We start from the raw sequence: 15,345 nt of genomic DNA, 5'->3' as shown, positions 1-15,345 counted from the left end.
TAGTATATTTTCTCTGGGGTTTTTTCAGAAGTGTGTGAATGCTTGTGTGTGTGTGTCAGTCTGTACCAGCCATCCAGGGGGTAGGGCTGATGACAGGGATACTTATTGGTTCAGCCAACAGAACAATCCCAGCTCTTGATTTTGTGGAGAGGTGTGCTCACTGCTACCTGCTAGTAATGTCTTTGAGAAACACACAGGCACAGTGAAGACTTCATAGCTCACTGCTATCCTGTTTCAGCTCATATCCTGTCTGTGATAAGGACACCACTTTATCTGAAAACACAGCAGCCTACTGTGAGCTATCATAGATTTCATAGAGAAATACGAATTATCTGCTGTTCATTGCAACCACAAGGGACTACAATTTGTGGAGTAGACAATCTTCCAGTGAGTACAGTCGCCTATACCTCACAATCAGAAGGCTACAATGGCATTCTCTCCAGTGATTGGATCCTTTGTCGCTGCGGACTATGCTGTCTTTGCTCTGATGCTGCTGGTGTCTGCAGCCATTGGGGTGTACTATGCCATTGTCGGAAGGGGCCAGAGCAGCTCCAGAGAGTTTCTGATGGGGGGCCAGAGTATGACAGCCGTACCTGTGGCTCTGTCCCTGACTGCCAGCTTCATGTCGGCTATCACAGTGCTGGCCACCCCAGCCGAGGTGTACCGATACGGGGCAAGCTACGGTCTCTTCAGCCTCTCCTATGTGCTGGTGGTGGTGGTCAGCTCAGAGGTCTTCCTCCCTGTCTTCTACAGGCTGGGCATCACAAGTACCTATGAGGTTAGAACCGATCCACCCTGTTGAGTTGATTTGTGTTCTATTCTATTCAACAGAAATAGTATAACATGTTTGGTAGAGATTATCCAGATTAATTTCAATGCAAATTCTAAGCAATTCTAAATCCCTGAAATAAATATATTGGGGGTCACAAAGTATTGTTCAAAGTGACCAAAATACAAATGCAATCTATTCAAGAAATAAAATACTGACCTAATTGTGTAATCTTTCTATAAAACAAACAGATTGCTGTTTCAGGTATAGTAATCATAGTAGTCACGGTTCTGTTACTTAATATCGCTGCACATGTCCATTCCTTAGTCTGGTTGAGAGGCTGATGATTAGATTATGATTATGATTCAAACAGCTAAACTATGAGTCAGTGTTTAATCTTCATTAGCTGACCGAAACAATCCTGGCACAGTCTTGTCATCTCATCCTCTTACTGACTGTACTCTTTGCTTTGTCTTTTGGGCTTCACACATGAATTCATGTCACTGTCCTGTCCATGGGAAATGTAACAGAAAGGTGTCCTATTTCTTTTTTCTCCTCATGGTCATCATTCTGCAGTATCTGGAGATACGGTTCAACAGAGCCACCCGTCTGTTAGGGACAGTGATGTTCATTGTTCAGACTGTGAGTTCCTTATCACAACACTCTCTCACCCCTCATATCATGAATTACATGAACATGAGAACAAACTTTGTGCTACAGATAGAGTATAAGAGCCACGTGGTATGTCTCTCTGTCTCCCAGATGCTCTACACGGGAATAGTAATTTATGCTCCAGCTCTGGCATTAAACCAAGGTGCAGTAGTCTCTAAAAGTCTTGAAAGAATTTCATTTCATGCCCCATCGGCATTGAGTGCACTTGAAACCACTCCTCTGCTAAATTACGTCCCTCTCTCTCTCTCTTTCCTCCTCTCTCCAGTGACTGGGATGGATCTCTGGGGTGCTGTCATTTCAACGGGAGTGGTTTGCACCTTTTACTGCGCTATGGTACTGGACAGGCAGTGATGTCAATAACTAATGCTATAAACCCCATTTATCCCCTGATGTAAGGGAAATACAGATGGAGGTTAGATTGAGACATGATTTGTGTGGCACTGTGGTGACCTTTGCGGTGACCTTTAAACCATGTATGTAACACAGCTGTGGTGTGTATTGTGACAGGGCGGTCTGAAGGCGGTGGTGTGGACGGACGTGTTCCAGGTGGGCATCATGGTGGCAGGCTTCCTGTCTGTCATCATCAGAGCCGTGGTCCTGCAGGGAGGAGTCTCCAACATCCTCAACCACGCAGAGCTTGGAGGACGACTCAACTTCTGGGAGTGAGTAGATTGTCATGTAGATTATAGATATAAAAGAGCAGGAGAAGAGTCTGCACCTGGACTTTGTGCAGTATATTGGCACAAAATACAAGACATTGCAAAGGGCATACTGAATCTCTCTCTCTCTCTCTCTCTCTCTCTCTGTCTCTGTCTCTGTCTCTGTCTCTGTCTCTGTCTCTCCTTTATAGCTTTGATGCTAGTCCACTGAGGAGGTACACCTTCTGGACAATTACATTTGGAGGCACGTTTGTCTGGACCAGTATCTATGGGATCAACCAAGCCCAGGTGCAGAGATACATCTCTTGCAAATCCATGACTCACGCCAAAATGTAAGTCATCATCTTCCTGGAAGGATAGAGTAGAGCATGAAGATCTTTTTCCTGTTTGCCCCCAGTGTTCATAGTGGAACTGACAGCACTTTAGCAACATGAAATCTTATTAAAATGTGTTAATCTACACTCTCAAGAAGAACATGACACTTTAAAAATATTATCTGGCAAGCGAGCACCGTTCATAAATTCTTAGAATGTTTGGGAATCATGTATACTAAGGCATTTGTTAAAATTCTATAGAAATATAGTGGGGCCTCCCGAGTGGCGCAGCGGTCTAAGGCACTGCATCGCAGTGCTTGAGGCGTCACTACAGACCCGGGTTCGATCCCAGGCTGTGTCCCAGGCTGTGAGACTTATCACAATTTGCCCAGCGTCATCCATGTAAGGGGAGGGTTTGGCCAGCCGGGATTTCCTTGGGATTCCCATCGCACTCTAGCAACCGGGTGGCCGGGTGCCTACAAGCTGACTTAGGTGACCAGCTGGACGGTGTTTCCGCTGACACATTGCGGCTGACTTCCGGATAAGCGAGCAGTGTGTCAATAAGCCGTGTTTTCGGAGGACGCATGGCTGTCGACCTTCGCCTCTCCCGAGTCCGTAAGGGAGTTGCAGCGATGGGACAAGACTGTAACTACCAATTTGGGAGTTTAAAAAATAATAATATAAAGTGGGTGAGCATTTAGACCGAATCGAATAAAAACATCTGTCTTGTCCAAGACTCTAGACAGACCGGTGCGCTATAGCAAAGCAGAGCAGTAGGGCTTTATCCAAACAGGCCATTTGAGTAAAATTCTAAAAGTATTTGGTTTTAAATATACTTAGTAAACCAGATGGTGCAATCTATTTTTATTTTTTTAAATTTAGGGATAGCACACTCCAACACACATCATTTCCCCCCAAAATAATTTGTGTTCAGTGAGTCCGCCAGATCAGAGGCAGTAGGGATGACCAGGGATGTGAATTGGACCATTTTTCTGTCCTGCTAAGCATTCCAAATGTAACGAGTACTTTTGCGTGTCAGGAAAAATGTATGGTATAAAATTGAAGTAAAAGTAAAAGTAGTCCAAAAATATAAATAGTAAAGTACTGATACCCAAAAAAAACGACTTTTAAGTAGTAATTTAAAGTATTTCCACTTAAGTACTTTACACCACTGGTGTTTACGGGAAGTTGCAACAGCACAACTTTAGATTGTTAGCTAGACCGCATTGGCCAAAAGCCACAAAATACACCTGAAAGGATTTCTGAAAATATGTAAACACCACGGGAGTCCTTATTACATTTGGGACCCAACAGTCTTATTGATCAAACAACCCTGAAAAGGTAGGCTCTCTATCCCTCAGTTATGCACATCAACAACAACAAGATCAACAACTAATAGTAGCCAGAGCAAGATGAGCGACAAATCTAACAAAGGAACATTAGATAAACCCTTTTTCAGATAGTTGGCCGCCAACATTGCACTGATAAACGATGGGTAAGTGTAACCTACTCGTCCTTCTGATAACACAAACTCTGGCTCTCCCCCTCCCCGTTCTCTCTCTCTCTTCCGCTCTCTCCTTTCTCTCTCTATCCCCTCTTTCTGTCACTCTTCTCTCTCTCTCTCTCTGTATTCTCTTCCCAGGTCTCTCTACATTAACCTATTAGGATTGTGGATCATCATGCTGTGTTCTGTGTTTGCGGGGCTGTGTTTGTACTCCGTCTACAAGCACTGTGACCCCTGGACAGCAGGCACGGTGTCTGCGGCAGATCAGGTTGAGAACACAAACCAGGAAATAACACTTTAATAAGGACCGCAGGTTGACGTTTATTGGGATGAGTCTTGTCCTGGAGGCAGAACTGAGCGATTTCTGATAGATGGTCCAGGTTAGGGTTAGGTATGTTAAGGTGAATGTTAGGGTTGAGATTTTCTGACAGATTTTGTGGCTGTGGTTGTTAGCGAACCCTCTGCAAAGCTGCCTCCAGAACAAGAGGCACAGTCAACATTACTATTCTGCCAGACTGTCACTTTACGGATATAGTTTCTAAAATATTTGTTTAAACTGATATCATTCCCCGCCACTAAGTGTAACCACTTTTAAAAAAAATTGTAGGAAAACTGTTTTTTTTTCTCCCGCATCGGCCACACATCCAGATTGTTCCCAGGAAAATATCTCAAATAACCCAAACCCAGTGGTACCACTCAGATAGACACTGACCACTGACCACGCCCTCTTTCTCTGTACAGCTGATGCCATATATGGTGATGGACATCCTGAGAGACTACCCTGGACTGCCAGGATTGTTTGTGGCTGCAGCCTACAGTGGGACCCTAAGGTTACTATTCCCATCTAGTACTTATACTGTATGTCAAACTTGATCTTACGTTTGATTATGTTAGTATGTTACATTATGTTATATGCATACTAGATTAAGGAACCTTTTGTTACTATTTTGTACTGTATGCAATATCTCATGGTTCATAATATCACGACGATGACTAAATACTTACTCTCGCAGCCTACGGTGGGACACAAAGATGACTATTTCCATAGCACTCACACACACTGTTATATTTCTAGGTAAATAATGGCATTATATTTGCTCTCTCTCGTCCACAGTACGGTATCGTCCAGTGTCAATGCTCTGGCTGCCGTGACTATTGAAGACCTGATCAAGCCGTACACTCACATGACAGAGAAACACCTGTCCTGGACCTCTAAAGGCCTCAGTGAGTGAATAATATCAATAGGTGTCTTTGCATTTACCACAGAACTCAGAGAGCTATATTCATGTTTGATGAGATATTTCATCTTCTTATTGATATATTCTTGCTGATGTTAGAAATGAATAAACCATGACTTATCACGATTTTAACTGCTATCCCTATGCTCCATTCTAGGCTTTCTGTATGGGTCTCTCTGTATTGGAATGGCTGGCATAGCCTCACTCATGGGAAGTCTGCTGCAGGTATGCGATACAACAAAAGGAGTATGTCGTTCTACATAAAATATGTTGTCTTGAGGTTCGCAACTCTAAAATATGTCTCTGTCTCCTCCTGTAGGCAGCTATCAATATCTTTGGGATCATCGGAGGGCCTTTACTGGGTCTCTTCTCGCTGGGGATCCTCTGTCCATACGCCAATGCCACAGTCAGTACAGTCTCTTTAACAAAAGCGGGATTATGAGCATCTAACCGTTAGCTAACCTCTCTGAATGTTTATGTTGAAGTGTTGATGTGTTATTTCTGTGTGTTCTGTGCTGCAGGGGGGCTTGGCTGGTCTTCTCTCTGGGCTGGTTATGTCTCTGTGGGTGGGGATAGGGGCCCAGTTTTACCCTCCTCTACCAGAGCAGAGCAGGCCTCTGGGTCTGACCACACATGGCTGTAACTTCACAATCGCAGCTGATGCATTCAACTGGACCGCATCCCCAACAGAACCAAGCCTATACACCACAGTACTACAGCAAAATACAGCAGAGAGGTACTTGGTGGGCTTCACTAACAAGTATATTGACATGGGCACAGTTAAAACAAATATTCAGTTAGAAATGTACTGTCGAACGGGAATCATTTTGTCATGTTAGAATAGCAAACTGCATGAGCGTTAAACAATATATGCAACGTTATAACTGTTGGATGCCACTATGTTTGTCTCCTCTGCAGACCCTTCCTGGCTGATAACTGGTACTCCCTGTCCTATCTCTACTTCAGTCCTATTGGGACACTTACAACACTGGCTGTTGGACTGGTGGTCAGTCTACTTTCAGGTACTCTTCCCCAAATGGTAGTGTTGCTTCTTACCATATTACATGTTGTGTCTAATTAACATGTTTTTTTTTAAACACTAAAATGTGTCTCTTTCCAGGGGGTATGAAGTTGAATTTGGAACCAACTGTGACTTTGATGAAAGAAGATACAATGTTATTTTGCTTTTACAAGCTCTTTAAAGAAAGGGTAAGTGATTTGAGTGTTTCAATAAATAACCTCCAAGACGTTCTCTCTCTTTCAACCACTTTCCTGTATTCATTTAGCTGTCATCCATACCTAGGCCATGAGACGAGCAGGAAAGCTGGACCTCACAAAAAACAGAGAGAACCAATTGGGAAACAATAACCCCGGCTTCTGCAATGTCCACGAGTTGGATTTCACAAAGAGCAGTCTTCCTACATGACATACTGATGAAACCATGACTTTAACAGTTGCTCTTTCTTCTCATACTTCTCCCTCCCCAGTGCTGCTGTTTTTCACGTGACTCATGAATGTCCTGACAGATTGTATCAATATCTCATCTATATCCTCATATTTCTATATACAGTGCCTTCAGAAAGTATTTTTCCTCTTTTTGTTGTGTTACAGCCTGAATTGTAAAAAAAAATTCTCACCCATTATATGCTTAAAGGTAATGATTAGAATATTCCACCCTGAAACCATATAATTGTATGAGATTTATTAGAATCATAAAACTATAATCTGTGTGTAGTTTTAGTCAGAATTAGACCAATGACCTTTTGTTCCTTTTTAGTATGTAAGCAGGGTGCAAGTGTGAAACAAATGATAAGAGGAGCTATCGACAGACAAGCTGTACCACTGTGTTCCTTACAGGACATTCTGTCTCCACCCGTGGAGGGGAGAAACTGTTAGGCTTGCAGAAAATGATGAAACACGTTGCAGATTAAAGAAACAATGTATCTGTGTAGTGGAAAAACACCGACGGTCTGAGCAAGGCGTAGTTTAAGATTTGAACTTGTTTGTGTGTGTGTTATAAAGACTGTGTTTGTATAATGGACTTTAGAGCGTTCTCGTGAATAAACTGTACTATCTTTTTGCATAAACTGAGTCTTTGACTAATTATTATTAAACCCATGGTCTTACAGATCTCGGGGATTGGTCAGAGCTATTGATTGTTAGTTATAATCATTGGGATTGAAAAATCTCGTGACACCCATCTACACACAATAATATGACAAAGTGAAAACTTGTTTTTAGAAGAGTTAGCAAATTGATTGAAAATGAAATACAGAAATATCTCATTTACATACGTTTTCACACCTCCGAGTCAATACATTTTAGAATCACCTTTGGTAGTGATTACAGCTGTGTGTCTTTCAGGGTAATAAGTCTCTAAGAGATTTGCACATCTGGATTGTACAATATTTGCCAATATTTTACAATTCTTCAAGCTCTGTCAAATTGGTTCTTGATCATTGCTAGACAACCATTTTCAAGTCTTGCCACATATTTTCAAGCAGATTTAACACAAAACTGTAACAAAGACACTCAGGAACATTCACTGTCTTCTTGGTAAGCAACTCCAATGTAGATTTGGCCTTGTTTTTTTTATTGTATTTTATTTATTTAACTAGGCAAGTCAGTTAAGTACAAATTCTTATTTACAATGACTGCCTACACCGGCCAAACCTGGACGACGCTGGACCCCCAAAAACAATAACAATAGTTATTTCATTACCTATATAGCAAGCTAACCAGTTAGAAAATTAATATTCTGGTTACTAGCTACTTACAAGCTAAGTAGCTAGTTGCATAAGTAGCCAGTTGTTACTAGCCAGAGTAAGTTAGATTACCAGTTAGCTAGCTAGCTAGGACTCAAGGTGAGCAAGTGACTTCAAATCAGCTTCCTTTTCCTGAAAGCATGCTGCAAGTCTGTGTTTTGGTTCTTTCAGCCTTATCTTGCTACAACTAAATACTATATCTCCTAACTTTCTATTCTCTATGTTCTTTCCTTGTAAGCTACCCAAGGATGCAAAGTTAACTTTGTTTTTAATAGCATATCTCTCTCTACATTAGATTCATGAGAGATATTTGATCTAGTAGATATTAGCCTAGCTAGCTAAATTGAATATAACATGTTTCAATTTCTCCCAAGCAACCAGAGTTTAGTCTTTAGATATGTTCTTTACTTTTACTCACTTTTCCAATGCCCACAAATTGCAAGCATACAGTAGCTTGGAAATGTGTCTATGATCACATTTATATTCATCAAGTTGAATTGGTTCAAGTCTGCCAAAAAGAAAGGAGGCAAGCTCATTAAGGCTTAGGCTGAAAAGGAGCAACTTCAGAAAGAATAGGTGAGAGAAGACAAAGGGAAGAGGGTACTCTAAGGACTTCTCATGTCATTCAATCAAAGCACATTGAGCATAGCATGTCAACCCATATTTAGGTTAGAAATCTTTTTAAAAACATTAAAAATGTTTGTGAAGCTTGCCTTCGAATCCCCCTTCCTGTTGCTCACAAGTTCAAATTCCAAAAGTCGAAAAGGGATTTATGGAAGATTTAAGATTAAAACTTCAAACCTGTTACGTCAACCCTGTTACTTTAATAGCACTTACTAGTCATTTGTTTTATTTCAGCCCTTGACATGGAAAAACATGTTTTTACAAAGTTGAACATGTGCTCTTTATGACAGCATGTTAAAATGAGGTGAAATCATTATTTGTTGGGGACCAAGTTAAACAACCCAAAATGTTCCCAATTCATGGAGCAACCCGCATACTGAAGATTCAGCTGCCAAACATCTAGGCTATCAGTCTATCGGCCTGCCTATATTCAGCAGGCCTAACAATTCTTCTTCGTAGAAACGCTTTTTCATGGTTCTATATTCCCTCAGATAGTACAGGGTCCCCAGTTCCTTAATCACAACTTCTCCACAGTCGACAAGCTTTCTGATCTCCTTGGGGTCTGTGACATCTTTGTTCTTCATAAAGGCACAGTTCAGACGCTCCCTGAAGTAGTCTGCTCCTTGGGGGTATTCCCGTCCCAGATACAGTAGCTGTCAGTGGAAGGAGGAAGGTTACCAGTGATAATCCCAGTGCTTTGGGGATTGTTTGGGGCAGACAGCAAAAGATTGCATGAGTGGCAAATCTCATATTGAAAGTAAGTGTGGGTAACAACAAAGCGTGGGTGCATTGACAGCAGTCAGTCGGTGTTGAACTTACATTCTTGTACAGCTGTCTAACCTCTCTCCTCAAAGGGTTGGCCATGTCACTGCCTGAGACTATCAGCCTTCACTACTGGGATGGAAGAAAATAACAGAAGATACAACAGCTAATGATGTAAAACAGCTCAGAAAGAAATATGCTTATGTCTGATTGTCACATCACATATACCGCGAGCTTACAATCTTTAGTTAGCTATGTGTCGTGCAAAGTGCATTTTAGCTTATTTTACCTTGGTTCACATAGCAGGTACTTTAGGTAACAGTACAACGTCTGCGGCTAGGTAGCAAAGCTCTAGTAACGCGAATGATTAGCTACCTAATAGTAACGTAATTGGCTAAAACCCTCGGTTACAAAAACATTAATTAGCTTTGTGATTTATTCACACGATATAATTTAGCTTTCATTACATTGTATCTAGGCTCCCTTACCGATAAATCCTGGCAGTGCTGAACGCTGTCTAGCTTGCTGAAAACTGTCTACATGGGAGCATTACGTCAAACAGTGCGTCGATTCCAGTGTCAAGGCTAGAAGAGATCCAGCTTTTGTCAAATTAACATCAGATTAGACTTTTCATAGCAGTTTAGAATAATTTGCGCAGTATATCAGGATACGGTTAGAAAACGGGTTAGGATTAACTAAAATGAAATTTAAAAAAAATAAATAAATTGGATCCCTTCTAGCCATGACCCGCTACAGCTGGTTGAGGGACTAGCGTCGCATAGGAGTGACATGTTCCGAATATTTGACGTTGGGCTTGTTCGATGTTGCAGGCAACCGACAGTGCAGGCAACTGCCGTCTGATACCCGTTCACATACTTGTCGAAACTAGGAAACTCTGACTTGATGATTCGTTGAATGCGGCACGTGTATTACTACAACTAGTTAGCAAGTCGGACATTTGAGAGTTTCCTACTTCCAACTAGCTCATTAACGCAGCATGACTGATCTACAAAGAACCTTGCATCAGTAGTTCTACTCATTGAAAAAATAATAATAAATAAACTACTCATTGGGCGCGTTTGAGTGGTAAGGCTAAAGCAACCGACTGTAAAGGAAAGTCGATGAGTGATGTCGGGGGAGGTGCATCTGTGACAGCTGAAGTCAGACACCAATCTGGTTTTCAAACAACAACTCTGATATTAATATGGCAGTGTTGCCATTGTTTATATGTTTTTCTTTATAATGTCGAAATGAACATGTCTTCAAACCCCATATCATACACTTAAACTGAAATCGTATGTGTGTACATTGTACCATTCAACAGCAGAGCGATACGAACCTTGCTTTATGTCATGCCTTATTGGAACGGATTTATTGATAATATCGGTTGGGAAAAAAGTTTGGATGTTGCCACACACATACCTACTTGTTAACAAAATTAAGGAAGTTATCTTTAAAATTATTCATAAATATTATCCTGCCAACCACTATGTGAAGAAGTTTAAGGAAAACAACTCAAATGACCCCTTTTGTAATGACCACCCAGAAACAGTGTTGCATACTTTTCGGCATTGTATTCATGCAAGATAACTGTGGCAAGACATCAGTAGATTTATAATTGAACACATTTATGAAGGTTTACACTATTGTGAAGAGATGTACTGCTTGGATTCTTTACCTACGATACAAATAAGCTGAAACCATTTTTGTAATTCATTTCATTATTCTTTAGGCCATATTTCATATTCACAAATGTAAATTTACAAACAAAACACCACATTTTCTTAACTTACAAAAATAAATTCAACTGTATTTTAAGACAATTAAATACTCTAACAAAAAAGCTGTTGGAATAATAAGTGTATGTCCCTTAAGGTCCTTGTGTAATGTGATGTTGTACCCCCTAGCCCCGCTCCCAGCCCAGCCCCTATACCCCCTAGCCCCGCCCCCTATCCCCCCTAGCCCCGCCCCCTATACCCCCTAGCCCAATTGTCCTTTGTATATTATTTATATATACACTTGTGTTCCCACATGTACTTCCTGTATTGATTTGTTGTTCATAAAATAAAAATCGGAGTTCACCAATTGATCTGAGATTTCTGCCCCGTGAGAATACGACCAAGGGAAGGTCCGAAAACACATTACCGATACTATCATCGGATTTAGAATGTGCCAATGTTTAACGATTCCCTAAATTTGTTTAGAGAGCTTTGAATAGCGGGTAGTTAGAACGCAAGTATGCTTCTTTTTGAATTTTCTTAATGGCAGTATTAATCTGACCATTTTTGTACCCCCTCTCCATGAATTTTCTTTGGGTCTCAGCCAATATACCATTTCCAAATAATGATGTTAGGCAAGAAAACATTTGAGAGAATTGAAAATAGACTCCATGTAACCCACATAAAATTAGCATAGTTAGGAGCCATGGGGGATCCCATAGCAGTACCCTTCGTCTGAATAAAGAAATAATTTAGAAACATTAAGTAGTTGTGTGTGAGTAATATTTCAGCCAATGTTATAATGCATGCACTGGAAGGTAGTTCATTAGGGTCACGTAACAAGAAAAATGTTCCATAGCTTCAATACTGCCCTCGTGTGGAATATTTATGTATAATGACTCAACATCAAAAGTAACTAACAAAGTATTCTCAGGGAGAGGATCAAGATATCCAATAATAGAGATCATACTGCTGGTGTCCTTTACAAAGGAAGGGAGCTGTTCTGCGAGTGGTCTAATAAAAAAGTAAACAAAAGTAGATAGAGGGGCCGTTACTACATCAATGCCCACTACAATAGGGCGCCCTGGAGGTTTTGTGACATTCTTGTATAATTTAGGCAAAGTACAGAAAGTGGCAATTTTAAAATGTGTTGTCAAACAGTAGTCTATGACAATCATTTACATAAACTGTCCTATCCATGAGTACAACTGACCCACCCTTATCAGCAGGGGGGGTAAGGTCTGAGGTATCGGATTGTAAATCAAGCAAAGCTGTTTTTTCATCCTTATGTACATTATCAAAAGATATGTACTCAAGTTCGTTCTTAAGGAGATGAGCAACATCTTTTTCAACAAGTCTGCAATATGTCTCAATAGAGTGATTGCGATTGGCTGGAGGTACAAAATAAATTGTGCTTCTGAAAGGAGTCGGAGTATGTGCAGGTGAGCAACCTACTTGTTCAGTAGAAATATCACGATTCTCTTAAATGGATGTTTCTAAAAAAACAAACATCAAAATCGTTGCAGGCATAAAATATATCCCTTTATTAAGCAAGGAGACATGGGCAGGGCTCAATATCTTGTTTGATAAATTAAAGACACTCAGACCCGTGGGTTCTCTCTGCCTCTGGTAGTCGTTTCTTCTTACCCCGCCCTTCCGTCAGCCCAGTCTCTCGTTGGATAACAAACTGGCACTGGAAGTGGATGAAGCGCTGGTTGTAGAGCGTTGGTCAGACAGGGGTGGATAGAAGTGGCATCCCTCCTGCGTCTGTCATGGAGAGGAGGAGCAGGACCTCTTTTGTCAAGGGTTCTCCAGAAGTAGACTTTGTCCTCGGCCTCGTCTTTTTTGTCTTTGTTGAATTTCTTGATTTTTAAGTTCCTTTATTTCTGTAGACTCCTTGCGGAGCTGTGCTTTAGGTCAGCACTGGAAGAGAGACTGCATCAGTGAGACGTACGACGAGGCAGAGCGGAAGATCTCGTTCAAGATGGACTCGTTCTACGCCTTCACACTGCTACAGGACTCGTATGCCAACATGCCGTTCCAAATCAAATCAAATTTATTTATATAGCCCTTCGTACATCAGCTGATATCTCAAAGTGCTGTACAGAAACCCAGCCTAAAACCCCAAACAGCAAGCAATGCAGGTGTAGAAGCACGGTGGCTAGGAAAAACTCCCTAGAAAGGCCAAAACCTAGGAAGAAACCTAGAGAGGAACCAGGCTATGTGGGGTGGCCAGTCCTCTTCTGGCTGTGCCGGGTGGAGATTATAACAGAACATGGCCAAGATGTTCAAATGTTCATAACTGACCAGCATGGTCGAATAATAATAAGGCAGAACAGTTGAAACTGGAGCAGCAGCACGGTCAGGTGGACTGGGGACAGCAAGGAGTCATCATGTCAGGTAGTCCTGGGGCATGGTCCTAGGGCTCAGGTCCTCCGAGAGAGAGAAAGAAAGAGAGAAGGAGAGAATTAGAGAACGCACACTTAGATTCACACAGGACACCGAATAGGACAGGAGAAGTACTCCAGATATAACAAACTGACCCTAGCCCCCCCGACACAAACTACTGCAGCATAAATACTGGAGGCTGAGACAGGAGGGGTCAGGAGACACTGTGGCCCCATCCGAGGACACCCCCGGACAGGGCCAAACAGGAAGGATATAACCCCACCCACTTTGCCAAAGCACAGCCCCCACACCACTAGAGGGATATCTTCAACCACCAACTTACCATCCTGAGACAAGGCTGAGTATAGCCCACAAAGACCTCCGCCACGGCACAACCCAAGGGGGGGGGGGCAACCCAGACAGGATGACCACATCAGTGAATCAACCCACTCAGGTGACGCACCCCCTCCAGGGACGGCATGAGAGAGCCCCAGTAAGCCAGTGACTCAGCCCCTGTAATAGGGTTAGAGGCAGAGAATCCCAGTGGAAAGAGGGGAACCGGCCAGGCAGAGACAGCAAGGGGTTCCACAGGTGGGAGCTCAGACCACTGGGCCAGGACTCTTGAGTTCTTGCCGTGATGGTGAGCAGGGCAATCTGTCATGCTCCATCTCTTCCATAGACTCTGGGTGCGTCTCAGTCTAAAATGGCTTCCTTTATTCGTGAACATTCCTCAGTGATTCATATCTGGGGAAACAGTATTGTGGAAATCTAGCCAATGTTTTCAGTGGTAATGAAGGAAACGAGGCTATTATTGTATCTAGGCATTGCCCAAATCCATGACAATGCATCCTGACTCCTTGCTCATCTCTCTGACAGGGCAGCAAGTGTATGCTCCAGTCAGACCAGGAGAGCGGACTGAACCACATCCTGGGCCAGTGGATGAGTCCCTCTGGACTACAGAAAGCTATGGTCAGCGCCGGGGTCAACATCTTCGTCAACCAATACTCCGAAATATGTCACCGTAAACGCAAAAGGTGAGTGCCATCAGCCCGCATACTGTGGATTAGATGGATGTTACACAAAGCAATGTGGGCACACAATTCATGTTGCTTGTAACAAAAACCTATTAGCAACTCATGGGAAACCTACAGTGGATTGCTAGATTGGGGTGTGAAACGTCTGATGCAGTAACCTTCTCCCTTGTAAGTTCGACAAATCAACTCTTGGAACAGAAAGTCCTGTTAGGCTTAAATGGTGTCAAGTTGAAAAGCTTGTCTCATAACATTAGCCTTTTAGCCTTTTCTCCAGGACCCTCTGATAGAACACGCGGTGTATGAACAGATGGCGCTGCGCTCCTCTGCCTTCACCTTCTCCTGGAGCCAGTGGAACACACAGTGTGGCCAGGAGCATCTGGTGTTGCAGGTACACACACACCTAGAGATGCATACTGTTTAAACACACACACACAGAATGAGGAAGAGTCCTTGGATAGAGGACCTTCCCAGATAGTAACAGAAGTAGCTTCAGAATCAGGAACAAAGAGCTGCAGTGGGGAAACATTGATCTGGTTGACTGGACAACTGGATTTGATTGAGATTCACCTCTGGTACTGACATTACCCTGCACCTGCATAGTACTTTGTCCTGCATATGGAATGGACATTTACTGTACTATTGGCACCTTCTCTCCAAAGTACGTGAGCACCTAGCAGCCATCCCAGTGTCGTAGTATGTGTACAGTAGGATTAACCTCTCTCCCAGGTGTGTGAGCACCTAGACCCGGTCCAAGAGGACTCGTGGTGTGTGTACCTGCTGGGGGCCCGGAGGTGCCAGAGGCTGATTCGCAAGGAACACAGTGAGGCGTTCTCTCCAGAGCTGGACCCCGGCAGTGAGTTCCACTCCACATGCTCTGAGACGACATGTCCCGCGCCGG

General features: G+C 42.6%; 2 protein-coding genes across 5 annotated transcripts; one reads left to right on the top strand and one right to left on the bottom strand.

Annotated features, from left to right (window-relative positions):
* The first annotated feature begins 159 nt into the window (after positions 1-159).
* On the top strand, positions 160-7,244 carry LOC110501049 (sodium-coupled monocarboxylate transporter 1-like). The gene is made up of 15 exons (XM_036957545.1): positions 160-778; positions 1,346-1,411; positions 1,532-1,583; positions 1,707-1,774; positions 1,949-2,103; positions 2,292-2,432; positions 4,057-4,186; positions 4,660-4,748; positions 5,033-5,142; positions 5,314-5,381; positions 5,476-5,562; positions 5,678-5,892; positions 6,075-6,178; positions 6,277-6,365; positions 6,460-7,244. The coding sequence occupies exons 1-15, from the start codon at positions 428-430 to the stop codon at positions 6,580-6,582; spliced, it is 1,848 nt and encodes a 615-aa protein (XP_036813440.1). The 5' UTR covers positions 160-427; the 3' UTR covers positions 6,583-7,244.
* Positions 7,245-8,725: 1,481 nt separating this feature from the next.
* Positions 8,726-10,151, bottom strand: LOC110500183 (electron transfer flavoprotein regulatory factor 1). Of its 4 annotated transcripts, none has more exons than XM_021577388.2 (3): positions 9,796-10,151; positions 9,365-9,439; positions 8,726-9,198 (listed from the first exon to the last, which is right to left on the bottom strand). In XM_021577388.2, exons 2-3 carry the CDS (start codon positions 9,407-9,409, stop codon positions 8,953-8,955), a joined length of 291 nt encoding a protein of 96 aa, XP_021433063.1. In that variant the 5' UTR covers positions 9,410-9,439; positions 9,796-10,151; the 3' UTR covers positions 8,726-8,952. The 4 variants fall into 4 exon arrangements, with proteins under 4 accessions (XP_021433063.1, XP_021433064.1, XP_021433066.1 ...); XM_021577389.2 differs by having other exon boundaries at positions 9,597-10,102; XM_021577391.2 differs by having other exon boundaries at positions 9,365-9,436; positions 9,597-10,102.
* Between the last annotated feature and the right edge of the window lie 5,194 nt (positions 10,152-15,345).

The sequence above is a fragment of the Oncorhynchus mykiss genome, chromosome 21, assembly GCF_013265735.2.
Source record: "Oncorhynchus mykiss isolate Arlee chromosome 21, USDA_OmykA_1.1, whole genome shotgun sequence".
NCBI classification, from domain to species: domain Eukaryota; kingdom Metazoa; phylum Chordata; class Actinopteri; order Salmoniformes; family Salmonidae; genus Oncorhynchus; species Oncorhynchus mykiss.
This window is presented reverse-complemented; position numbering and strand designations above follow the sequence as displayed.